Source organism: Mus caroli, unplaced genomic scaffold (genome assembly GCF_978045245.1).
Source record: "Mus caroli unplaced genomic scaffold, Mus_caroli_1 scaffold_12, whole genome shotgun sequence".
In the NCBI taxonomy this organism is placed as follows: domain Eukaryota; kingdom Metazoa; phylum Chordata; class Mammalia; order Rodentia; family Muridae; genus Mus; species Mus caroli.
The window spans coordinates 61,581,651-61,607,936 of record NW_028227267.1 but is presented as its reverse complement, the minus strand read 5'-3'; the positions used below and the strand labels follow the sequence as shown (position 1 = coordinate 61,607,936).

General features: G+C 48.8%; 1 protein-coding gene across 6 annotated transcripts in view; it reads right to left on the bottom strand.

Annotated features, from left to right (window-relative positions):
- Positions 1-302: 302 nt before the first annotated feature.
- Znf395 (zinc finger protein 395) overlaps positions 303-26,286 on the bottom strand; it is a 53,286-nt gene continuing 27,302 nt past the window's right edge. For 4 of the 6 annotated variants that reach the window (XM_021182242.3, XM_021182245.3, XM_021182243.3 and 1 more), the window contains 9 exons: positions 13,591-13,855; positions 12,690-12,922; positions 10,388-10,497; positions 7,782-8,011; positions 7,123-7,223; positions 6,054-6,354; positions 4,416-4,508; positions 3,400-3,503; positions 303-3,134 (listed from right to left, as the gene is read on the bottom strand). In XM_021182242.3, the coding sequence (XP_021037901.1) occupies positions 3,023-3,134; positions 3,400-3,503; positions 4,416-4,508; positions 6,054-6,354; positions 7,123-7,223; positions 7,782-8,011; positions 10,388-10,497; positions 12,690-12,922; positions 13,591-13,855 (1,549 nt within the window). In that variant the 3' untranslated portion in view covers positions 303-3,022. The remainder of the gene's footprint in view (positions 3,135-3,399; positions 3,504-4,415; positions 4,509-6,053; positions 6,355-7,122; positions 7,224-7,781; positions 8,012-10,387; positions 10,498-12,689; positions 12,923-13,590; positions 13,856-26,286) is intronic. The other 2 variants (XM_029469004.2, XM_021182244.3) reach the window with 1 other exon arrangement.

Below are 26,286 nucleotides of genomic sequence, written 5' to 3'. Positions count from 1 at the left end.
ACTACACAGAAAAACCCTGTCCAAAAAAAACAAAAAACAAAAAACAAAAAAACAAAACAAACCACCTAACTTCCTTCCAAAGTCACTATAGACACTTTGCCTACTTACCTGGTAGTGGGTCTACCAACTTGAATTTGTTTTAGGACACTGAACCTAGAGCTGGACACGTGCTCCTTCGTTGCCACATTCCCCAACCAACCTGACATTATAAGCAAGTGAGTCCCCTTGCCTACAGTGCCACATGCTATCACTTGCTACTTACAGTAGGAACAGGATAGTAATCAGTAGAGGCACACACTAAGTCAGACAATGTACCATTTTATTCCTTATAAAATATATTTCATATCATTGCTGTAAAAACATTACATTTCATTTCACATTTAAAAAAAATCTTAACAGTAAAAATAATACTTGGAAGACAGCGGGGATGGGACGGGGGCGGGGACGGGTGCTGGGGAGAAGCGCCGATAAGACAAATTCACAGATGGGATTCTCCCTTTTGGCGGTTTGTTTTTGCCCCAGGTAAAGTCAGAACCTGGGGTGACTGGAAAGTAACAGGTTTTTTTTCCCCACCAAATCAGTCTCCATATCCAATTTCATAGGGTCCTCTAAGGTGTCCAGCTACACACTCACTCCGACAAGGCAGCCATTGCTCCCAGTACTGTCTGAAGCGGCAACATTGCTTTCAGGGCCAGATTAAAAGCCTTATGGATCCGACCCTGGGTTCCCGGAGAACCCATCTGCACCTGAGACTTCAGTGGCCACAGACTGTATCCCTGGACTCGAAGCACGGAGTGAGTGTAGTGCAAACCCACTGAGGTTGCTCCCAACACGGCACCATGTCTGAAGGTAACCGAGAGCTCTGAGTAACGGAAACGTGGTTGGACAGTTTCCCAAGATAACTGTTTGCAGGCTAGGCCCTGTTGCTTTCAAAAGCTCGCCGGTGGTGCCTTCACCCGGTCAGATTCCAAACCCTCAGGGCCAGGGAGCAGGGAGATAAGAGATGACGATGAAGCGGGCCTGACGGCTGAGCTGAGGGTGGTTCACAGCCACCCTTGCCCTTCAAACCCAAAGCCAGACCATGTGTCAGGAACCAACATGAAAGCATCAGGATGGGGGGGAGCAAAATGGGGGGACACATGACAGCAGGCAGGAGGCCAACACCGCAAGGGAGGAGGGAATGAACGTAGGCTTGGGAGGCCGCACAGAGATGGAATAAAGAACTAAACAAACTCAGAACTCCTTCAGCTTTCAAACCATCTCATCAGTTCCTGTCTTTTCTCTATCCCTTTTCTGTCTGGTGCGCCAATGGCATGGGAACCATGCTGCAAATGGAGGAAATTATATTCGGTTACGTCTGCAAGCTCCAAACCAAGGCTGGGATTAAAACACCTTTGCTGAAGTGGACACTCAGTCTACACTGGGATTAAGAAGGGGAGAGGAGAGCCTCTTGGTGGGGTCCCTATATGTTCAAAAACTCTGTGTTATAAAAATACACCCCTACCAAAGACACCTAGATACTGGTATTTCCCCTCCATCAGCAGCCCAGGCCACCACTACACCCTTTACCTCACACACACAGTCTCCTAGGTTCACAGGTTTTCTGCTAGTACTTAGTGTGCCTTAGACTGAGAAGTAGATGTTTCCCATGTGGCACCACCAGTGGAGCCTCCATGGTCAGAAGGGTGCTCTCCATGACAATGAGCCAATGATGCTCAGTCCCTGGAGAGGTGACCTGGTGCCACTCCCTGAGCCTGTGACACCTGGGATGTCACCAGAACAGTTGGGTCCTGGAAGTCATGCTGAGCAGGCCCACAGGCAAAGTCTGCTAGGATCTTCCAGAGACCCCAAGGGAAAGAAGGCTTCCTCATCAAAGACTTCTACATCAGACAAGAGCACCTGACATTCTAGTGTCTCTGTGACACTCTGAAGGAAAGGGGACTTTACTCAGTAGGAGCAGAGTTGGATGGAGACTCTCCACACTTCCTCTCAGAGTTGATGGGTGCTCAGGACAGTGTCTCGAGGCCACATTCTCAGGCTGAATTCATACTAGCATTTTGCCTCAGCTTTTTTGAAGACAGGCTTTGAGAAGAAGCCACATGTTTATTGGCATGCAACCCAACATATCTGGGGGAAACCCAGATCCAAAAGTTGCCACCATAAAAGGGTCTCCCTTTTCTGTCTTCATATCTCAACAAGCACAGGTGCCTGCTCTTCTTAGGGTCCTGCCACGTTCCCTGGGTGGCCATCTACCTGCCAGAAAGTTTTTTTTTGAAAGAAAGAAAGAAAGAAAGAAAGAAAGAAAGAAAGAAAGAAAGAAAGAGAGAGAGAGAGAGAAAGAGAGAGAAAGAGAGAAAGAGAGAGAGAGAAAGAAAGAGAGAGAAAGAAAGAGAGAGAGAGAGACAGAAAGAAAGAAAGAAAGAAAGAAAGAAAGAAAGAAAGAAAGAAAGAAAGAAAGAGAAAGAAAGAGAGAGAGAAAGAAAGAGAGAAAGAGAGAGAGAGAAAGAGAGAGAGAGAGAGAGAGAGAAAGAAAGAAAGAAAGAAAGAAAGAAAGAAAGAAAGAAAGAAAGAAAGAAAGAAAGAGAGAGAGAAAGAAAGAAATTCATTTGCTCACAGTCCACTCTGGAATAGCTGAAAGAGCAAAGGATTCACCAGCTCAGAACAAAACCAGGCAAGGTGGCATCCTGTCCTACTCTTGATGCATATGTAGTCCCAGAGAGGGTGGGATGGGGTAGGGGTAGGGGTAACTCTTTGGTCTCCGGTTCGCTGCAGAATACCCTTGGTCAATTTTGGCTCTCTCCTATTTTAAGGGGAAAAATAGTTTCATTTAGGTTTGCTTTTAAAAAATAAAGCACTCCCAACAAGGGGGAGAAAAGTGTTTTTAAGTGTTCTATCTTAGCCAATGGAGCCCCAGCTGCCCACATCCATGCCACATCATCTCCCTGTGTTCTGCTGATGGCTGCAGGCCTGGAGGCTTCCCGGCTGCCAGGCAGGGTGAGAAGCAGGACTAGTGGAGGCAGGCTCAGTCCAGGAAGCGCTGGCAGGCCTTCTTCCACCGGCAGGCTGTGCACCACTGGTCCCGGTGCTCGATGCCGTACACCTTACGGCACTTCTTGGCCTCTCCACGGGCTTTCCTGACAGGGAACAAAATGAGGGTGTGTCACTCGATGGAGGTGACCCCTCAGGTAATGGCTTAGCATGAGCACACAAACATGTAGGAGCTGGAAGGGGTGGCTCCTGGCAGGAGTGAGTGGCACCTACAGCCAGAGACTCTAGGGAGAGAAGCCACCTTGTGGTCTCCATCTGGGGACTTACTCTAGGGACTACAGTTGGGTAGATTCACAGTCTACATTACCAGTGCTGTTGGAAGGCAGAAACCAGAAGGAGGAGAGGGCTCACCTGGTGCTGCTCTGAGCACGGGGTGGGGAGGTGACAATCAGGTGAGACTTCACTGTAGATGGCGGCTGCTGGGGCTCGCTGAAGCTGAGAGAACGGCTCCGGACCTGGGTATGAGGAATGTAAGCATAGGCTGTAAGCATGAGAACACCTCACAACAGAGAGGCAACTCCCCAGGCCCTGCTGGGCTTCGCTGGGCCCCGGAGCAGGTGCTGGTCCAGGGGGGCCATGCGGCCTCCTCTAGAAGGACATTCTCAGCAGACAGGGTCAGCTTAGATGAATTTACCATACAAGGGACAAATGAGGGCATTGTATTGCCTCAGTGATGCCTTCTGTCAACTAGGTTCTGCTGTCTGTGGTACTTCTCTGTGGCAGACACTTGAAAGTAGAGAACCCTATGTGGTTCTAATCACTTCCAGTTTATTTATTTCAGTTCAGAGTCAAGGGTACATGAATCCGTGGTGGCCTGAGACTTCTGGTCCAGCACACAGAGCCTCTGAGTGTTCCTATGATCTTCCTGGTTCTCCCTTCTGACAGCCCTGAATTCTCCCTTCCTTTCATCTAGATGTCAGGACTTGACACACACACAGAGGAGCTGTAGCCAGATAGAGGACATACGGTGTGGTGGTTTGAATATGCTTGGCCCACGGGAAGTGCAACTATTAGGAGGTATGGCCTTGTTGGAGTAGATGTGGTCTTATTGGAGGAAGTACCTCACTGTAGGGGTGAGCTTTGAGGGCCTAGGCTCAAGATCCACCGAGTGGCGGAGTCCCTCCCCCTGGCTGCCCGGGAAGACTCTTCTGGCTGCCTTCGATCAAGATGAACTCTCAGCTCTTCCTGTACCATGTCTGCCTGCACACTGCCTCTTCACAGCAATGGAACCCTAAGACACACAGTGATCTTCATCAAGTATGGGGGTGGAGACGGGCAACATCAGCCATGTGGTGTGTACCAACGACACAGTCCCCCAGACCTGAAGATGTATGTAAGAGCTTTGGAGTTTAGGGGTACACACTCACCGGAGAGAGGGAGGAGGTGGTGGTAGGGGCAGCAGCCCAGCTGATGCTGGTGTAGATGTGGGGGGAAACAGGGATCTGGAAGGATGGCAGAGCCTGCAGAGACAAGAGTGCATCAGCCTGGACCTCAACTAAGGACATATCCTATGTGCCTCAGGTCCCAGTAACTGCCCGTTTGCAACAGAAGGCGTATCTGAACACGATCAATAGCCCGGAAAACACCAGGACAGGATGAGCAGCCTCAAAGCATCTAACCCTTCAACATAGCCATAGCCTATTTTCTGGGAGGCTGCAGTCTTACTCTGTAATCCTCCCTTTGGGGTTGCTTACATGCTCGCCTCCTGACTCAGTCCTTAGGGGTGGTATTCCTTGGCTGGATCACCTACTGAGAGAACAGGCCTGAAGCAGAAAGCCCAAAGCCTTCTGAGTCTGCTAAAGGGCAGAGAGCTGCCAGGCAACTACTCAGGAGTGGGGATGCAGGCAGGAATGTCTGGCTTAGAGCCATCGCTAATAATACCTGCCACATTAACCAGATACCGCAGGGCCAGCAAAGGCTGAGCCGTAGCCAGACGCTAAGTGGCCAATAAATCTAATGGGGAGAGCCCGCTTGTTTTATAAAATTTTTCTCATTGAAAGTAGCACTGGTTTTAGGGGTAAAGGCTGGCTTTACTATATAGCCTGAGCTGACCTTGACCCAGGTACCACCAGTGTTACAAGCATGCACAGGCACACCTGGATGGAAACACTACTTTTTATTTACCAATTTGCAAGCTTGTCAAGTCTGCAAAAGTTAAATTGTATGTACAGAAAGAGTTATAAACCAGCAAGTGGACACGTGAACTTAGCATTCAGGATCAGGTTCATTTTAAATGACACTGCCCTCCTGGCCATGACAACTTTCCCAGGCCCATAAGCATAATGGAGTGGTCTTCCTTGGGCCTACATCGTGTCTTCCCGTGTCCTGAGGAAATGGTACTTTGAGAACTTATAATTAGTCCTCATTGCTAACCCTAGCTCCACCACGAAGTTTGAGAGAGCAGGGCCCATGTCCTAGTCTAACTGAAGGGGTTACATAATCCAATGCTGACACCTAGTAGGTAACTCAAAGTGGGACCATTCAGTGTAACATCTCAGAGCTAAGGGGTTGCCTGGAAAGCTCTGTATGAGTCAGCCTGCAAAGTGACAGGTCTCAGGTCACAGCCACACAGCTAACACGGTTAGACTTCTCATCTCTACCATGTGTCACCAAGGATTCCTTTTTCTTCCTTTCCGTCCTGTTCGTTATTGTCATTGACAAAGGGTTTACATATAGTCTGAGCTGGCTTTAAACTCCCTATGTAGGTGAGGGTGACCCTGAACTTTTATTCCTCCTGTCTCCACCCTAAGTGCTGAGAATGTGGGATGTGTCCACACCGGGTTTATGCTGTGCTAAGGATCAACCCCAAGCCCTGTGCACGTTCAGCAAGCACTTATCAACTGGCCTATATCCCTAGTCTTTCCTTTTCCTTCTCTGTGGAAGTAAGGTTAGCAACTTGGCCAAAAGACTCAGTCTTTCATCAAGGTGCTCAGAGGCCTGCCCTCTAACAGTCAGTGACCACTGAGATCCCCAAGCTAAGCCCCCACATATGTAACGTCCCATACCTGGTATGCATGGTCAGCCTGAATGTGCCAGAAGGAGCCAGGAGCTGACTTGCTGAGTGCAACTGAGGGCAGAGAAGACTCCAGGCCAGGGTGTTCTGGGCCAGACGACTGGACCTTGGCTGGAGGCAATGAAAGAGCAGCAAGGGACGGGCTGGTCACCCTGGAGGTGGACGCTGGCTCACCCATAGGTGTCCCAGGAGCAGGGGGAGCAGCCACAGCCAGAGCAGATTCTTCCTTCATCTGCATCTCTGTGTAGTAAAAGTCTTCCTCCCGCTTGAACTGATCAGAGTCAACAGTGTCCCTGTGTGGAATAGACATGTGGCCGTCACTGAGGGCACGCTGCCTTGGTTCGAAGCCAGAGGAAAGAAAGTTACACAGAGGAACTGACTGCACGTGTGCAACCATGAAGTTGGGGAGGGGGGGGGGGTTCCCAAGAGAACACCCAGGACCGCTGCTCTCAGAGGATGCTATCAGGGATTAGAACATGCCCAGCCACAGGAGCTGTTCTTCCCTGCACAAGAGCTCACACAACATCACAAATGTGTGAACACAGACCTAGCCCTGGCACAGGCCCTCTTAGGGCACCATCTAAATAAAGCATGCTCTCAAGGCCCGTGAGGCACTTCATGCCAGAGCTGCTGCCCAGAGGGCTCTGCTCAGAGATGAGAGCCCTATGTTAGCACTACAGCGGATACACCCTAACTCCCCCATGCAGCCGCAGAAGTAAAACTTGGCCACCATGCTCAAGCCACAGGATGTCACTGGCAATTAGACCAAACGGTTCTATTTCCACCCAGAACTGAAACATCTTGCTTCCTACCCCAGGTAAAAAGATACAGCCACAAGTCGCACAGAAAGACACACAGAGCTCACTCTCTGTGAGCAACAGCGTCAACAGTGACCAAGGTACAAAGAATCTCCCTGGCCAGCAACGACATCATCCTGACAGTGGTCAGGGCGAGGCTCGGGGAAGCACCTAGAGCAAAGCCATTTCACTAGAAGCATTCTGGGCTGTAAGTCCCGTGGCGTTAGCAGGGTGAAGGCGACAGGCACTGAGCTCTGTACCTACCCCAGGTGGAGGGCTTTGACGTGTCGTTTGATGCCCACAATTGAACGGAGAACTTTGCCACAGCTGGGCCACAGGCACTTGTACATCACCTTCACAGAGTTCTAGGGAGGTAAAAAAAAAAAAAAAGCCTTAGCAACTGGTATATATGAATCCTCTCCCCAGCTTCACTCATTGCCTGATGAGGATTTCAGCCAGACCCAAAGGAAAAAAATTCAAGGGAAGGGTCTCCCAGAGAGCATAGAAACAGGCACAAGAGAATTTAGAAGTGACCTGGTGGCCGGCCACATTTTAAAAACAAACAAACAAACAAACAAACAAACAAACAAACAAGGCAAGCACAGTGGCACACACTTGTAATACCAAGAGGCATGGCAGAAGCAAGTAGATCCCTGGCTCACTGGTCACCAACCATGCCTAGACTATTTGGTGAGCTCCAGGCCAGCATGAGAGCCTTTCTCAACAAGTGGGGTGGGGTGTCTCCATGTGCACGCACATCCACAAACTCACACACCCAAAAAACAAAAAGAGGAACCAGCCGCCTGTGTCTGGGAACCTCACAAGTGCAGCTAAGGAAAACTAGAGATGCCCAGGACCTTCCGGGCGCCTGCTCCTCTAGGCATAGCTGTCCTCACGTACGCACATGCTCCCCAGTCACCTACCTTCCTCTTTCGTGGGGCCGGTTCGTCTAACAGGAAAGGGTCAGGATCAGTCTCAAAGCCATGATCAGTTTGGGGAGACCCAAAGGCATCCCCCAGGTACTTGGGGCTGGCCTGCGGATGGGGCGGCGAGGGGGTAGAGCTGCCACTGCTCCCGCTCCAGTGCCCGCTGCTGCCGCTGTCTGATACGTCACCGCTCTCCTTCCACAGGTCACCGCAGGCTGCACGGGAAACTGTCCAGACAGAGAGGAAGGTCAAAGAACACTCAGGCTTATCTCCAGGACCAAAGGGAAAAAACGTCTAAGTGAATAATAAAATTAAAATATTATTAAAATTTCAGTTATTACAGATACACTTCCTGAGCTACAAGATGAGGGCAGGTGCAGACACTACGGCAACTTTTGGTGCTTCAACCGCTCTGCCTGCTGGGTAGTTTCTGGCATGGCCATATGAGTTGTCATTGACCCACGCAGATGCACACTGCTACTACAGTTCATTGAGGATTAGTGAAAAGAATAAAACTAAAACCTAGTTCATGCTGTACACGCTAAAAAGAGGAACTTTTCCTGGTTCTGGCCTGGTTGAGAATGTCCACTCAGTGACAGCCACACAGGGACATCTTCTTGGTGAGTTTCCTGAAAATGCCTTTCTATCACTCCTCCTCGGACAAGCGCATGAACCTCTGAGTGGAAGGAAACCGCTCTGAACTCTCGGACCACACAGCCAGGTGATCTCCAGACGGCAGAAGGCCCTGTCTCACCTGTCACACAATGGCCACCTGCCCCTCAAACTCAGATGTCTAAGAAGGAAGAATGCAAATAACAAGTGGGATTTTCATGCTTCCTTTTCCTTGATTTTCGTTCTACTTCGTTCTTTGGCTTTTGTGATGCTGAGGATGGAACCTGAGGCCTTGCTCCTACTAGGCGAGCATTCCAGTACTGAGTGGAACCCCAAGTCTAGATTTTTACTTTGTAGATTGACGGGGTCTGTAGGGCTGACTGCAGGCTTATTCTAGACCCTCTTGTATCTTGTCTTCAAAGCTCATGCCAAGCCAATTGATAACATAATCTGAAAGTCTAATACATGGAAATAGCAAGAAAGATGGAAAAAGCAAACCTTATACCCTCAGCTTCCCCATGTCCCTATCCAGATTACAGAGTCTCCTGACCCTGGGCTTAAAGAGACACTACCACACCCTAGGAGACCAGAACAGATCTGGAGGCTGGGCCGACTCCGAGGCCCCATGTTTCCAACCCAGACAGGCCCTTCTTACTTCTAGGAGACACCTGTCCAGACAGAATGCTGGGTAAGGAATCCCTCCTCCCCAGACACCCCTGCCCAGCCTCAAAGCTCTCGTCACTCGCTTTTCCTGAACACTGAGAAATTACCACAGCTACACACAGAACTTAAAACAGGAGATGTTCAGGGAAGAACCCAAGAAGCATCCAAATCAACTGGCCGTGGCCTCATGAACACGGACCCAAGAAGCATCCAAATCAACTGGCCGTGGCCTCATGAACACGGACCCAAGAGGGAACTCCAGACATTGCTTTTTCCCTTCAGCTACTTTCCTGAATCTGCTGACTCAACTTCTTGAGAATGTGGCATATCCCTCCTCAGGGTCTTCCTTGTGCTCATTAAAGCCGGCTGCACTGCTGGGATTCACCACTAGATGTCCCCAAGTGCAGTGACGGTCTCTGGGTGAAATAATTAAAATTTGCTTTAGATGACTTGTGAAGGGCATTTGTAAAGGCCACTTCCCTCTCAGTATGAATTAGAACTAGCTCCACGTTGTCCTACAAATGTTGAAGTAGCTTTTAAGACTGGCAGATAAGGAATTTCCATTAAAATAAATTTAAGTCCTCTCAAAAGCCTTATTCTGCCATCTTTAAGGATGCTCCCAACTGTAAACTGCAACCCTTCTTCAAGTCCACTGTACTGTATGGGTAGAGTGTGTGGGGATCAAAACCCAAAGAATTGTGTGTGCATCTATAAATTAGAGGTCATACAACTCGGAACTTTTTATTACCCTGTGTGTGTGTGTGTGTGTGTGTGTGTGTGTATGAGAGAGAGAGAGAGAAACTGTGTGTGTGTGTGTGTGTGTGTGTGTGTGTGTGTATCAGTTCTTTTCTTCCACCATGCAGCCATGCAGGTCCCAGGAACCAAACACAGGTTGGCAGGCTTGGCAGCATGCACCTTTACCCAGAATCATTTCGCTGGCTGGTTTGTACAGTGCAATCAGATTTGAACTTCAGCTCAGGTATTTGGCCTGTAAGCCCACACTGAGAATTTCGTGAGGCTGATTTGGGCACTGAGCAGTGAATATTGACCATTGGACGCCACCAGGGGGACCACAGAGCATAGTTCTGCTTTTGTAAACTAAGTAAATATTTCTGTTGGCCTTGTCCAGGCTCCCATAGAACTTGCTTGAGTGGTTGGGCAACTGGACTTAGCACTGAGTTCAGTCACTGTCACAAAGCACCAAGTTTCTGCTCAGGTGAGGAAACTTAAGAGACTGCAGAACCCTACTGGCAATAGAAGCCAGTGTGAGAGAGTATCAGTCATGGGTCTCTGCCACACCAGGAACCAGTTCAGCCCTGCTTGCTCACCAGAGAAGATGGGCTCAGCCCCAGGAGGACTCTGCACAACGGGACTGCAAGACAGAGACGTCAGCACCATGGCAGCCATCATCTCGTCCATCTCCACCGCATCCGACTTCCTGGATTCAAATGAGCAGAGCATACGCTTACTTCCCAGGCCTGGCTGGTCCACAGAGCCCACGGATTAAGCTACCACATCCGCTCATTTTGTGGGATCACCTTACACTGACATGCACCCCACCCCACCCCACCCCCACCCCCAGGCAGGCAGCACACGCTCAGTGGATGGTAAAGCTCAGAGGATAACTTTCAGGACTCAATCCACTCAGTCCATGACTGCCTGTTCCGGTTGTGCTTCTATTAGCTCAGAATGAGCAGTGGGTCCCCTGCTTAAACTGCGCTGACATCCGAATCAGCACCACTCCCCCGAAACGCTCCCTCTAACCCTGCAGCTTAAAATGGAGCATTTTTACTTGGGGGGAGAGAGAAGAGTCAAGAAGATAAGGTGGAAATAAATGATGCCCACCGGAATCTAAACACTGAAATTACATCCTTCTTCTGTCTTATATTCAAATTTAAGAGGAAACAATTACACTAATGGATCTCTCTCCCTTTGCCAAAATAAACATGGCATTCTGCTAGCTCCTGAATGTCAACAGAACCTATTACATAAGCCAATGAGCAAACAGACCAGGATAAAATAAATAACCAGATGAAACCATCTCCCGCTGTTAAAACTCCATGCTTTAAACAGGCTGCATAGAATTTTACGTGTCTTTTCTTTCCCTCTCAATTCATACAGTTATGTGATTTGGAAGTAAAATAAGCACTATCTGAAATGTAAAGTATCTGGGGGAAATCAGAATGTAATAAGCTGCCAGTGGCTTGTCTATTTCAAAGGACTGTATTCACCCATTCTTTATACACCAGGTCTGCTACACTGTGCAACTGGGTTTGCAGCAGATGGACCAAAGTCATTAACATAGTAAACATGACTTTACATGATCTTTGTATTTTCACCTCCTCAGAATAGCAAAACAAGCTCTTTGCTGGCCTTCCACTGGATACACGATCAGAAATGCTGTTCCTCTGGTCTTAAAACGCTAGGTCTGCTGGGCCAGTGATGTGGCTCAGTGGGTAGAAGTGCTTGCTGCCAAGCCTGACTAGCTGAGTTCAGTATATAGTACCCACAGAGTAGACGTGAATTGAGTCCTGAAAGTTATCCTCTGGCATCCACGTGTGCACCACAGCATGCATACACACTCCATAAACACAATGAATAAATGAATGTAATAAAAAAATATGGTTTAAGCCCCCTGATCTGCCAACAGCTCCCATACCCACAGAAATAAGAGGGACAGAGTTTAGCTGTTTGTATATCTTGCATGCAAAATAGTTCAGTTGGCAAAGTTTCTTGGCTTAAATTTATTATTATTATTATTATTACATGCTGTGTGTTAGTGCACTCATGCCACAGCACGTATGTGGAGGTCAGAGAACCAGCTCTGTGGAGTAGGCTCCTCCTACCACCCAGACATAGGCTCAGGCATTGAGCTCAAGTTGTTGGGCTTGCACGAGTTCTTTAGACCTACTGAGCCATCTCCTGGCCCCAGATTCTCCTTTTTAAATCTTAAAAGGTCAATATAGATAGACCACAGGGTATACATCAGGATCTAGAGTCCCAAGGCGACATCATATCCCTAAGGTCTAAAGCAGAATATTCATTCTTCACCCACTGGTTTCTAGCATCCAAGTGAAGAATCAGACCAGTGTGCTCTAGACACAGCCTGCTCGCCTGCAGTTTTGAGCTAAGAAAGGATGGCTTTACCTTTTTAAATGCTATCTAAGAATCAAAAGCATTTTACACCATGGCAGAAGATACACGCAAATGGTACTGAGTTACGAGAAAGTTTGGGGACCCTGATTAGTTTTCATCGATGGGAGCACGGCTGTGCCCACAGGTTTTTGGGTCTGTGGCTGTGGTAACAAGTGGTCATGACAGAGTCTGCTTAGGCCACAAGGCTAAAACCATTTTCTCCACCTTATATAGAATGAGCACCGGCACCGGATTCAAGCTATTTGTACCTGTCTCTTCTTCTGAAAAATTATGAGCGAAGTTTAAACTTTCACCAAAGCATATACACTTCGCCCCTAAGAGAGTTCTGGAGAAGAGAGGATGCTATCTAAGCTTCCTTAAAAGGATACCACTTCTGTACCTCGCTCCACTATCCCATCAAGTAGGTACCTAAGACCCCACATCCCCCACACCGTGTCCCAGCCCATACCTCTAACCCTCACCAATCCCACAAACCTCTTCGGGACGTCGATGTTCCTAGACACCGGTCTGTAGGCTGGCACCTGGGCTCCGGGCTCCAAGGCTGGCACGTGGGATGTGCTACCCTGCAGCTCCGCCAGCCACACCTCTTCCACTTTACAGCAAATCTGTAACTTCTGGTCCAGCAGCCGGACAGTCACCTTGTCCTCAGCCCAGCTGTGCTGCTCCACCAGGCCCTTGCACTCCTGACCTCCATACCACACACAGACCTGCAGGGAAAGGGTGGTCAGTGGTCAGCGCTCAGGAGTTTCCACACCAAAGCCCTCGGAGATCTGTGTTCCAGGTATCGGACTCTGTCTGCAGCAGCCTAGGCGCTGACACACTCACTCGTCTTTAACGATGCTAAGATCTGGCCGACATCCCCAGTGTTCACATGTTAGACACTTAATCCCCAAGACCAGTGTCAGGAAGTACAGTCTACTGTCTGTGAATGTCACAAGAACTGCTGCTCTCTCAAATGGCCTGTCATAACAAGAGAGTTATCCAGAAAGGGGGGTAGGCAGGGAGGGTGTGAACTGTTACAAAAGTGATGCAGACTCTCTCGTTCTCCTGACCTTATCCTCCTCACGGACTTCCCAGTTTCCGGAAGGTTAAGCCAAATTAACTACCCTACCCCACCTTGGGCATTCCGTTATAGTAGCCTAAGCAGGCCAGCAGAGAGCCGGTATTCCCAGGCACCTGCTGCCCACACAAGCACCCAGGCAAGTCACATAGGATCAAACCTCCCTCCTACAGCTCCCTACATGCTTTTCACCCTAGAAGACCGTGAGCAGGCCGCAACTGGCCAGCTTACCGGACTTCCAGCCTATCACTCAGACAGTCTGCCAGTCCTAGTGCTCAAGAGACAGGGTATGTGTCCGTGCTGGACTCAACCTACCTTCTGTCCAGGTTGAAAGGCCACCTGTGGGTGGCCTGAGGTTCCCAGAGCTTTGAGGAGCTCCTTGGGCTGCTCCTGGCACACGGGGTCCTTAGAGGTGAGTGGGGACAGGGACATGGCTCCTTCCGGCACTTCTATCTGTGGTTCCAGAGGCAGGCTGGCCCCTGATGGCACTTCAGCAGCACTAGGTCCCAACACCCGGGCTCCCAAAAGGGAGCGCTTACCAAGGCGTCGGGACAGCATGCTGGATACTCTGCTCTGCCTGCTGAGACAAAAAGGGCAGACAGTCAGTCAGTCAGTCAGTCAGTCAGTGTCTGTCTGTCTCTCTCTGTCTCTCTCTCTCTCTGTGTCTCTCTCTGTGTCTCTGTGTATCTCTGTCTGTCTCTGTCTCTGTCTCTGTCTGTCTCTGTCTCTGTCTCTCTCTCTCTCTCTCTCTCTCTCCCCCATTTCTGTATGTGTATGCCATGGCACATTCGTGAAAGTCAGAGAAGAACCTGCAGGAATCAGTTCTCTCTTTCACCATGTAGACAGCAAGAATCAAACTCAGGACATCAGGTTTGGTGGTTTGGTGGTGAGCTGCTTTACCTATTGGGCCACCATGCCTGCTCTATCTTTTCTTTTACAGAAATAATAATCCCTGTTCCTAGGAGGACATGTAACAAATATCGATCAACTCAAGGTAAATAAACTCACTTGCTAGTTTTTATTTTGTTTTTTAAGACTCCTGTTTCACGTAGCTCAGGCTGAAATTTCCTACGCGGTGGAGGATGACCTTGCGTTTCTCATGCCCTACTCCACCACCCAAGCATTCACCAGCACGTCCAGTTTATGTGGTGCTGGAGGCCAAACCATGGGCTCCGTGCACACTAGGCAAGTCCTTCACTAACCGAGTCCAGCCCCAGCCCCGACTCCCAGGTCCTTTCCTGAGACCATCCCACTTCTCCTTCTATAACTGTGTTCACATACTTTCTGTGATTGCTTTGTTTATGAGCAAGCTCTTGCTAGATAGCCATGGCTGGCCTGGAACTTACTATCCAGGTCAAGTTGGCCTTGACTTGTGGCAATCCTCCTGCCTCTGCCCCCTAAAGTGCTAAGACCCTAAGTAAGAGTTACGTCACCCAGCTTGGCCACATTTTATTTCTATAGAAATGAAATCATTTTTGGTAAGCTTGTTTTCACTTAATATGCCAGCTAACCTCTTTCTACATCAGGAAGTATTGTTCTGTAAAAACAGCCACCAGGGCTTCCTTAGTGAGGGTCCTTCCCCCAGTATTGCCAGATCAGTCCTGAGGGCTTTTATTAGACTCACAGGCTGGGTTCCCTTCAAAGTTGCAGACAACCTTGGAAACGCACTGAGCTGTTTTTCTCCTAGAAACTAACACCAGCAGGACTGGGAAGTGGCTCCGTGGTCACAAGCACTGGCCGCTCTTCCAGAAGACTGGCATTTGGTCCTAGTACCCACATGGAAACTCAAATTCCTATTTCTAACCTCTGCCAGCACCAGCACAGACACAGACAGACAAGCAGGCAAAGCATTTGTATGCAGAAAGTAAAAACAATAAATCATTAAATAGAAGAGGAAAAACCAGCCTCTGCCAAGCACACTGTCCGTCTGTTCCCACCCCCGCCATCACGTGCCTCTCCACTCCTCTGGATCTCTGTTGCCCCAGGACTGTCTGTTAAGCTGAATGAGCATAGGGCACATTCCAGGCATGGTGAGGCTGGGGTGGGCAATAAAGCAACAGGGCTTTCGGGGCCTAATTCCAGTTGCTGCTTCCCCAGCCCAGGACACCATCAGGCTAATTGTACACAGACTAAATATCTCTAAAAGGCATCCTAAAGGTAGGCAGTGGTGGTGCATGCCTTTAGTTCCTCAGTATTAGGGAGACAGAGGCAGGAGGATCTCTGAGATTAAGGCCAGCCTGGTGGTCTCCAGAGTGAGTTCCAGGACAGCCAATGTTACAAAGAGAAACTCTATCTTGAAAAAAAAAAAAAACAACAACAACAACAACAAAAGTATTCCAGCACATTCCTCCTCCTCTCCTCCTCTTCCCTCTCCCCTCCTGCCACCCCCTTCCTTCCCCAGTCCATAACCAAAATCCTGTTAGGGCCATAGAGATAACTCAGTAGGTAAAGTCACTTCCCATCAAGCCTGATAACCCCATGAAAAGTCTGACTCCTGAAAGTTATTCTCTGACCTCCACACCCACACAAATAATCAACTGTGGCAAACTGCATCTCCTAGCCCTAAGTACCCTTCAAACACTTGTCAGCATCAAATGTCTTTGAACCGTTCTATAAGCCTTTTCTGTCTGCCCTGGTCCAAAAGTACCTCAGGGCTGATTTGTCTGGGTCCCATGTCACAGCCTCAACCCTCCCCCATACCCTCCCTTCTTTCCCCAACTAGCCAAGCAAGTTCTACTAGCAACCAAGACGGAAAAGATAGCTATAAAAGAAGTGGAGAGAGTGTGAGCCAGAGGGGATGGGAACACCCAGAGAACAAGGCCCTGTAAATCAACAGGAGCAAAGCCCATACACAGTTAGTGTTTTTATGATGTCCCTGAATGTGCAAACAAGAGGCTCTCTGGTTGCTGTGTCTTCTCTTGGGCTCTTTTCCTTATGTTGGTTTGTCTTGTCCAACTTCCATGTGATAGCTTGTGCTTTATCTTACACTTTGGGGGGCCCGAGATGGGGGGAAGGAAATGTATTTTGAAACCGGGTTTCTCTGTGTAGCCCTGGCTGTCCTAGAGCTTGCTTTGCAGACCAGGCTGGCCTTGAACTCGCAGAGTTTTGCCTGCCTCCTGAGAGCTGGGGTTAAGGCCTGTGCCAGGCTTTGTCATGTTTTCTTAAATGGATAAACACACCGATGAATGAAAACCTAGCCACTGGGGTAAAGGTGGACAACGGAACTGACCCTTCCGCCTGTGGGAAGAGGGACACAAGTCTTCCCCGATGGAATGGCACTGGGTATGTCAACCCTCCAGGGCAGGCCTCATGTCCAGGAGTAGCTGACCAACATAACTGCAGGAGGCTTTTTTTGCTACTTGTTGTTGTTGTTGAAGTTTTGTGTTTTTTCTTTCTGTTGGGTGTTGCTTTATTTTGTCTTCTTGGTGTTGGGGGGGGGTTGTTGTTGTGTTGGATTTTTGTTTGTTTTTGTTTGCTTTAAGAAAGAACTTAAAATTGGATAGGGAAGGGAGGGGAGAAGATCTGGAAGGACAGGATGGACTGAAGAATATGATCAAAACATTTCAATTCGATCTGTTCAAATCTGTTTTAAATTTTGAAAATAAAAAAGAAAAATCAAAACAATAACAGCAAAAGGATAAGAAAGAGGCAGCCAGGCGGTGGTGGAGCACTCCTTTGAGCCCAGTTCTCTGCAGGCAGAGGCAGACGGGTCTCTGAGTTCAAGGCCTGCCTGGTCTAAGAGTTCCAGGACAGCCAGGGCTACACAGAAATGCAGTCTCAAAAAGAACAAAAGAACGAATTAACAAATGGAGTGGGAGGAAAGGGGAAGGGAGGGGAGGGGAAGGGAGGGGAGGGAAGGGAGAAAGGAAAAGCTAGTTCTCTGCTCAAAGTCTGTAATCTGATATACTGGCAGCTTGAGTCCCCAAGAAACAAAGCAAGAATGTGGCATGCAGAATCTCCAAGTTAGGTGGCTGGTGCCTTCACACTCTGAGAACTTTGTGACTACAAATTAAAAATAAAAGGTGCCCCCCAGATAAATGGCTTTTAAACTGCAGCCACAGGACAGGCTGTGTGATCCAGTGTAGAGTGTCCCTGGTGTAAGAGAGGCCCTAGGTTCAAGCCCAGGCACAGGAAAAAAAAGGAGCACAGAGCAAAAGAAAGCTAACGTGTAATGCCACTGACTGACGACAGGTGGCAGCACTAACACAGAGAAACCAGCAGTCCTTTGCTTGCCCTCCCTTCCCTCGCTCACTCCCCCCCCCCCCGCCCCCCTCCCACCAAAAGAAACCCAGGAGCTTTGCTGAGCCGGAAGTTTGGGGTTTCTGGTACTGAAAATGAAGCTGGCGGTGTTTCCAAACCTTGGTTCCCAATCTTCAGAAAGAACCTGAGATGTTTGGGCAACAAACTCTGACGCTGTTTTTGGAAGCCTGTCTTCTTTTTAAAGAATGCTCTTCTGTTGGTTGGTAAGCCTGTACCTTCCAGAAGCCAGAGGGATCTGCACAAATAGGCAACTCTGCTCCTGGCCTGCTTCCACAGGCTGGCTACTTTCTCCAAAAATCCACTCAAAAACACACATTATGCTTTCAGGATTCAGAAGTAATGGGGTAATAACGACAGAAGTTGGCCGGAAAGATGGGTAGAGGAGAAAAGTCACACCTATTTTGGAAGTGCTAGCTGGTCACTTGGCATGGCGGGTCTCACCCTGCCTCCTAGTATGCACGCACCCTCCAGCTGGCCACTTTCAGGACCCTCTTCCCCAACCAGGAAGCTTTCTTGAGAAATACTCATGGTTCCAGAACCAGCCAGCCTTCTAATTTGCCACGTGACTCTTTTCTGTGGCAGCAGAGAAAATTAGGAAACCTGTATTGTAAAGTAACAAGGACTGGATTTCAGCATGTAGCTAAATGCTGCCTTTCCGGTTTTACGTTCTCCACTTACAGATCCCTTGATAGGTCATAAACTCATAAAGTGGTCTCAGAACGTCATAAGGGGCATCTGGAGTCCCAAATGCTGTCCATAGGAAAGGAATCACTTATGTACTTTGGTCAACAACCAGCCTCAGCAAATGCATCCTGATGTGCTAATGGCCTTTAATGCAGACGTCTGCTCTCCGTTACATAACTGAACCTGACAGAACAGTAAAACAAACTCGATGGTCCAGAGTCACAAACTGCCATTCATCACATGATGGCTACTGGACAACGGCATCTCTCTCTCTCTCTCTCTCTCTCTCTCTCTCTCTCTCTCTCTCTCTTCACACATCTGCAAGTGCACAGAGCTGCATCCGATGGCTGTGCCTCTCACCACCCAGGGGCATTGCGGCATGCCATGACATCACCCAGCAGCACTTCCAGGACACAGGTCAGAAGCCAGCAGCTTATTACACAACTCATGGGACTTGTGTCAGAGTTGAGGAGGTGAGGTTTACAGCGAGGTTTCTAACTGCAAAAGCCCTGACGTTCACCAAGTTGATGATGAGGGTCGAAATGAAGATAAGAGGTTCCTATTAAACCCCTGTTTTCGTGTCTTTACAGAGATCTCACACCCAGCGCATACACAGTAGCCTGAGTTTTTAGTACTTAATATCCTGGGTACCATCCTCATCTTTTACTGGAGAACTACCAGGTTTGTTTTTTTTTTTCCTTTAAATCTTTAATGTTTTAGCTTGAATTTCTTTTCAATGTTATGTTCTAAATTCAATCAGAGGACAGAAGTTTGTCAGGAAACCGTGTCTCCTGTTTCCAGTAGATCTCCACCGGCATCTCTTTCCACACATGACTATCGAGTATCTTGGCTGATAGGTGCCCTGTACACCTGTGTGTTAACAGTGATTATGAGCAAATACATTCATATAACCATTGTGGTTCACAGGCCACCATTTGCACTTTGTCACATCCCATTCCCACTAGCTGGTGGTTCTCAAGCCTTTGAGGAAAAAACAAAACAAAACAAAAAACCAACAACAACAAAACCTAACCTACTTGGGTTTTTTTCTCCCCAGAGACAGAAGAAAACCCCACCTGGTTTAAGTTAGAAACCCCAGTAAAGGGGCTGGAAAAAGGACTTAGCAGTTCATAGCATGAACTATCTTACAGAAGACCCAAGTTTGATTCCCAGCACCTATGTCACTCATGGGAGCTCTGACGGCATTGTTCTGCTCTCTTCGGACAACTGCACTCACGTGCACACACCCAGCCACACACACATAATTAGAAATAAAAATAAATCTAGAAGAAGAAGCCGCCGCCGACGATGACAAGGAGGAGGAGGAAGATGAAGAAGACGAAGAATAAGACGAAGACGAAGAAAAAGAAGAAGAAGACGACGACGAAGACTACAAAGACGAAGACGAAGAAGAAGAAGAAGACTACAACATGACGACGACGACGGCGACGGACGACGACAACGAAATCCCAGTGAGGGTTAACCAAAAGCCTCTGATCTCAGCCATCCATCCAGCTCTTTGGTGTGTGTGCACATTCTGGGGACATGTGTGGGTAGGAGGGCAACCTCAGGCGTCTGTCCTCACCACCCACCCGTGTACCCCAGGCTAGGGACACTCCCCTGCTGCTCTTTCACTCTGTCTTGCTGTAGAAGCTGGGGGAACAGATTTGAGCTACCATGCTGTTTCACTGAGTTGGAGGGACTTGGGCACAGCTCTTCATACCTGTACAGAGAGCACTTCCTAGCCATCTCCCAACTCCTATAGAATGGGAGCATATACATCTAAGAGTTTCATACCACACTCTTGAGATGCACAGCACTGCACATCTATTAGCGATCTACTTGGTATTTCTAAATCCACTGGCCTCAGGCTGGTGAGTGGGTGACAACCTGCGTCTGACACACTTGGTAGAAAGAAAGAACCAAGTCCTGCACACTGTTGACCTACATACATGTACTGTGACATGCACACCCACACCCAAAACTTAAATAAATAACATAGAACTTTTAAAATTGCAAATCAGCTGTCCAGATAGTAAAAGTTTGAATTCTTGGGGCATTCTAACTATTGTATTTTTCTAAAGGTTTAAAAAAGAAAAGTGAAATTTAAATAAAAACCAGCCAATCAAGAATCAGGGCTGGACCCCTCTCCACAACATCCGGTAATGGAGCACGGGGCCTCTTACTGTTGTAACAGATGTAACAGGATCATGGAAGGGAAGAATAATGATCTCAAGTAACAGAGCCATTTTCATACTCCAGAGATGGGTCAGAGCAGCAGTCATCCGATCTGGTTTCCAGCAAATAACAAATGAACCTGATCAGCAAATATGCCCATGGGTCTCACGGCCCAGCTGGCATTCAACGGGATGACAGAAGCGGTTCAGTGCTGCTGAGGGAAAGGAAGGAGTTCACAGCTCTCCCCAGCAACAGGCGCCCTGCCCCGCCCCGCCCCATCCCGCTCCTCCTTCCAGTTCTCACAGAAACACAGTGCCCTTTGTTCCTAACTGTCCTGCTGGCTTGACTCTCTGGAACAAGACCGTGATCAGCACAGAGCCTAGCACCCAGGGAGGGCTCTCATCTGAAAACCTCAAACACCAAGAGCTCGTGCATGGTGTCACAACTTTGAAAATTCCACACGTGACTACACGTGAAAACACGGGCATGTTAAAAATAACATGCAAGGAGCTCCAGAGACTACCTGGCAGTTAAGAGCAGTCTCTCACATAAGATCAGGATTCATTCACTCAGCTCCCAGCACCCACATGGCAGCTCACAACCAACAGGTCCAGGAGATCCAACCACCCTTCAGACCTCAGAGGCCACTAGTTATGCACATGACACATACATACATGTAAGCATTCATACATACATACATACATACACATACACATGCACAGTGAGAGGGAAACAGGTAAAATTACGTTTAAGGTATGTGACTATGAAACAGATGACTCAGGGTTCAGACACAGATTTCTGCAGATATTCCCAGTTTGGGGGCAGGGTGAAATAACTGATAAGCTTCTCTTCCCAGAAGCCTCTGCTGAAGAATATTCAACCAGCAGCACTGAGACTGCAGAGCCTTTTGCAGACTGTCATACTTTGCTTGTCGCTCAAGGTTTGTGATTTTAATCAAATCTTCCCAGGGCCCAGATTCAAGAATAGTTTGGGGCCCGGAAAAATGGCTCAGTGGTTAAGGGTACTTGCTCCCAGCAGAGGATCCTGTGGAGTTCCCAGAACCCACATGGCAATGCGCGACCATCCATAATTCCAGTTCTAGGGGATTTGATGCCCTCTGCAGGCCTCCTTGAGCACTGCATGCAAGTGATACAGGCAAAACACTCATACACATAAAACAAATAAAATTGCAAATGAAACAAAAAAAAAAAAATAGTTCTAAAAAGGACCTGCTGCTTCCCCTGACATGAAGGTAGACATCAAAGCAAGGCAGAAGGCTGGAAAGAGGTCCCTGCTGTTAAGGGCATTTGCTGCTCTTGCAGAGGACCCAGGTTCAATTCCCAGCACCCACATGGCAGCTCACACACAACCCCAATTCCAAGGGTTCTTGTGCCTTCTTATGGCCTCTGTGGGTATTGCACACATGTATAAACATACATGCATACAGGCAAAACACTCATACACATTTTTAGAAAAAGTAAAGCAGTTTTGTTTTGGTTGTTAGACATATTTTATGTGTTTGAGTGTTTTACACGTGTACCATGTCCGTGTCTAGCTCCCACAGAGGTCCACAGACAATATGAGATCACCTAGAACTGGCGTTCCAGGTAGATGCGAGCCAACATACGGAGACTGAAAACAGAACCCAGGATCTCTGCAAGAGCAACAAGTGTCCTTATCCACTGAGCCATCTCTCCCGCCCAAGGCAGGGCCTTAAACAGCACTCACACTCCGTTCTAAGATTGTTTTCATAAGAGGCAGGCCTTATAGTGCAAGCAGGGCTGTGATCCCAGCTAATCGGGAAGCTGAGGCAAGAGGATTCCAAGTTCAAGGCCTGACTAAGCTACACAATAAGTTCAAGGTAAGCCTGGGAAACTTAGTGAGACTCAGTTTCAAAGTTTTTAAAAGATGAAAAGGAGGGGGGTAGCCAGCATTGAAATAGCATGTACCAAAGCTCTGGGTTCAATTCCTAGCTCTGAACACACACACACACACACACACAGAGGAAAAGAACGGGCAAAAACCAGGTAATACATATATAGGTGCAATCCCTATAGTCCTGAGGAGGCTGAAGCAGGGGAGAACAACCTAGACAACACAGTAGGATCCTGTTTCAACCAGCAGAAAGTAAATAAATACATAACAGAGAGGGAATGTTATGGTTAAACCTGACTGAAACTGGGCTCAAACTCCTCCCTGGAGGAGACAGGGAGATAAAGGAGTGCTGACTTGGCATTCTCCCCAGAGCCAGGCAGGTCTCAGGGGAGGGAACTAGGAGCAGTCTCCCCGGGGAGACAGGCCCCAGACAGCTGGCAGCTCTGTGGCTTTTCCCGGCAAGCTTGGGAGCCTGGTGCTGGAGCTCAAAGGGCAAACACTCAGGTGGTTCCCTGTCTACTCTCAATTTGACAATTTGGGGGCTGCTGTTCTTTCCTGACCCTTTACCCTACCCCAGTAACCCAATAAAACATGGAGGTTGGCTCAGGGGAAAAGGTGCCTGTCACCAAGCCCAGGGACCTGAACCAGATCCCTGGGTCTCACATGGTAGAAGACTAGAACCACCTCCTGCAGACTAGGCTGTGTTCTGGCCGAACTCCACATGTACATGCGAAGCACAGGCACACAGTAAGTGAATGAAAGATCATTTTTAATTTGGAGGGACAGCTGTACCCCTTTTTGCCGTGGAGAAATCAGGGTCCCTTAAGAAAGCCATTCATTTGCCCTAGATCACCTTAGGAACCCAGTGGGGGACATTCACAGTCTCGGTGGCTCCTCCTGGGTTTGGTTCTCCCTTCTCCAGGAATTGGGGGGGTAGGGAGGGTGACCCAGGAAAGAAGGGGCCTCTGGTGGAAAGGAGAGCAATTTTCACCTGGAAGGGCCTGTGAAAGAGTGACAAGCCAGGCTAGCAAGATCCACATCCCAAATCATAAAGCAGAGACACGAGTGTAACTAGAAAGAGAAGCTAGTGTTAGCAGCACCCAAGGTCCCTCCCGACACACACAGGCGACGTTTTCCTCCTTGAAGAAGGAAGCAGAGCATGGGGTATAATTCTTTTTTTTTCTTTTCCCAAAGTGCTTAGAGCAAGTGCCCTTTAGAACGTGGTCACCATTTGAACAGATTAACCTCAGACCCTGGTGATGCCAAATGAACAGAATGGCTGCTGACAGTGAACCCACAGAAGAGGAGGCTGCAGGGTTCAGACGTCACTCCTGTGAATTACCACATTCCCTGACAAGGCCAAATAAACAAGCAGCCGGCTTGGCGGAAGAGGCAAAGTACCTGGCGACGCTCCTGGCTGAAATCAATAGGTCACCCGGCAGCCCTGCACCTTCCCTGTGGCAGAGAACCAGGCTCCGGGTGCCAGCAGATGTGCCAGCGATTCAGGCACCAGGCTGGAGTGTGAGACTTAAAACTAACGATGACAAACGGTGTGCGCACACGCAAGGAACGCTGTGCCTGCACAGACACTCAACAGGGAGGGTGGAGATCAAGGCACCAGCTAAGTATCCCGCAGGAATCAGTGTCCACTCCAGAAGCCACCAACAACCACCACCTTTAAGTCCGAAGCTCCGCACCTCACCTGTGAGGGCGAGACTGCATCTGCCTCAATGAGCCAATGCCTGCTCACTGCGCCAAATCCAGAAGGACCGTGTTCCTCTCATGGCCGTGAGGCCCGTGCTAAATAACATAGCAAGTGACTGTGAGCTCTGCACAGCCACTGTCCACCAACAGCCATCTAGGAACTGGCCTTGCACCGGGGTGCCCTACCAGAACCTGAAATACAACTACTTACTCTCAAGGGAATCCAGAAGCCTACCATGGGTGAGCCACTAATTAACTGAAATCCCAACCAAGCTGACTTCAGCAAGCTAGGGGAAAAGAAATCCAACCTCTTGCTGTTAGAGGCCTCCTGGCCAACAAACCCCCTGGGGACAGTCCTCAGCGCATACTCAATGCAAGCCTAGACATTTGGGGAGTCCAGAGAGAGGGCATGTCTGTCTCCCACATGACCAGGCGCCTGTCACCTCTCTTCAGCCACGGGCTGCTCCCCTGCTCACTCCCCTGTGCCTACATCTGTCTTGGGGCCCTGCCCAGGGTGTTCAAGGCTGACTGCCAAACTTCCCCGGGGTGTGGCCTGGCCAGCCTCGTGGAGCAGATCCGGCCCACACTGGCGCTAGGACACACTTGAACACTGACTCACCAGAAACCTGGGGCCAGCAGTACCACTGAGCAAAGCCCCAGCCCCTAGCCATCTGCTGACACAGCTGTGTCAGGGCCTAGGTCCTGAAGACAATGCTAAGTGGAGAAAGAGGACAAGGATGGTTCCAACCCTGCCCAGAGTAGAGGCACAGGCGTGCGCGCGCGCGCGCGCGCGCACACACACACACACACACACACACACACACACACACGTCTATGACCCAAGAGCACAGGTGCTCATGGCTACTTCATTAGAACGGTTGGTTACAACATCAACAGACAAGCACGGAATAGGAAACTTGACACACAAACCACAGTCTTTCAGAGGCTATGTTCAGGACCAGTCCAATAGCTTTGCTGATCCAGCTACCCAAGCTCCAGTAACTCAATGTGCAGTTCACAATTTGTACTTCATTTAATCCTCCTAGATAATTCACAAGATATGTGCCGTGGCCATCCCCATTTTCCAGATAAGCAAACTGAGCCCCAGTGAGTTTGCGCAATTTTCCTGAACCACAGATACAGAAATGGCGGCTCTCAGCTGGGAGTTCAGATGATCTGACTCCAAGAGGCCTGAACCCTCAGGACAGCCAGGATGGCCTCTCACAGATGAGCAGAGGCCCGGCTGCCTAGGCAGGATGACTTCTGAGGTTTCTTGTTAAAGATCTTAACTCACGGTGAGGTCAAAGTGGCATGGGTGGTTGTGGCAGGAAAGGGGAAATGGGCCCTGGGGCAGTGATCCAGGATGGGGCTCCCCCAACAGCAGGGCCACCCGAGGAGAAGGCACATATCAGCCCGGGCAGCAAATGAGCTCACTGCTCGACTTTGTGATCTTCAGGAAAAAAACAAAGCTTCTTTGTTATGCCTTGGTTACTACACCTGTGACATGGTAAAACACACGCACGCCCACATCGCACACAGTTTTTCAAGACAAGGTTTCTCTACATAGCCCTGGCTGTCCCGGCACTCACTCTGTAAGTCAGCTAGACTCAAACTCGGAGAGCCTCCTGCTCCTGCGTCCTGAGTGCTGGGACTAAAGGTGTGTGCCACCACTTCCCGGCTATTTATTTGTTTTTTAAAAAAAAAATTTTTTTGGAGGGGGGGCGGGGCTGGAGAAATAGTTCAATGAATAAAGAGCTGAAGGGATCAAAATCTGGATCCCTAGAACCCATGTAAACACTAGCCAGACATGGAAGCCCACTTCTAAATCCAGCAATTAGAAACAGAGATAGAGGGTCCCACAGAGTAAACTGGCTGGCTGGATTATCAGCCAGATCGCCCTAGGTTCAGTTGTGAGATTGACAAGAGGAATACAATTGAGAGCAATCAAGGCTCCCAACCTTGGTCTCCACAAAGACAGACACAAGTCCACACACACACACATGCAGGGAGGGGGTGCCTTGATTTTTGCAGTCTCAAAACTCTTCCTCCTAAACAATCTGATTCCCCAGGTGTGAGAGAAGATAATGAGGAAACGCATGTCAAGTACAGAGCTCAGCTATGCAATGAATGTCACACACACACACACACACACACACACACACAGCCAACACCTATAAATAGGTATAAATTTGCTGGTCAGTTAAAAATTAAGAAAACAGAGAAGAAAACAGAGATCTTTATATCAGAAAGAAAAAAATTGTTTAATATAGCATATGGAGCAATGAGTTGGGTAGTACAATAATAAAATAA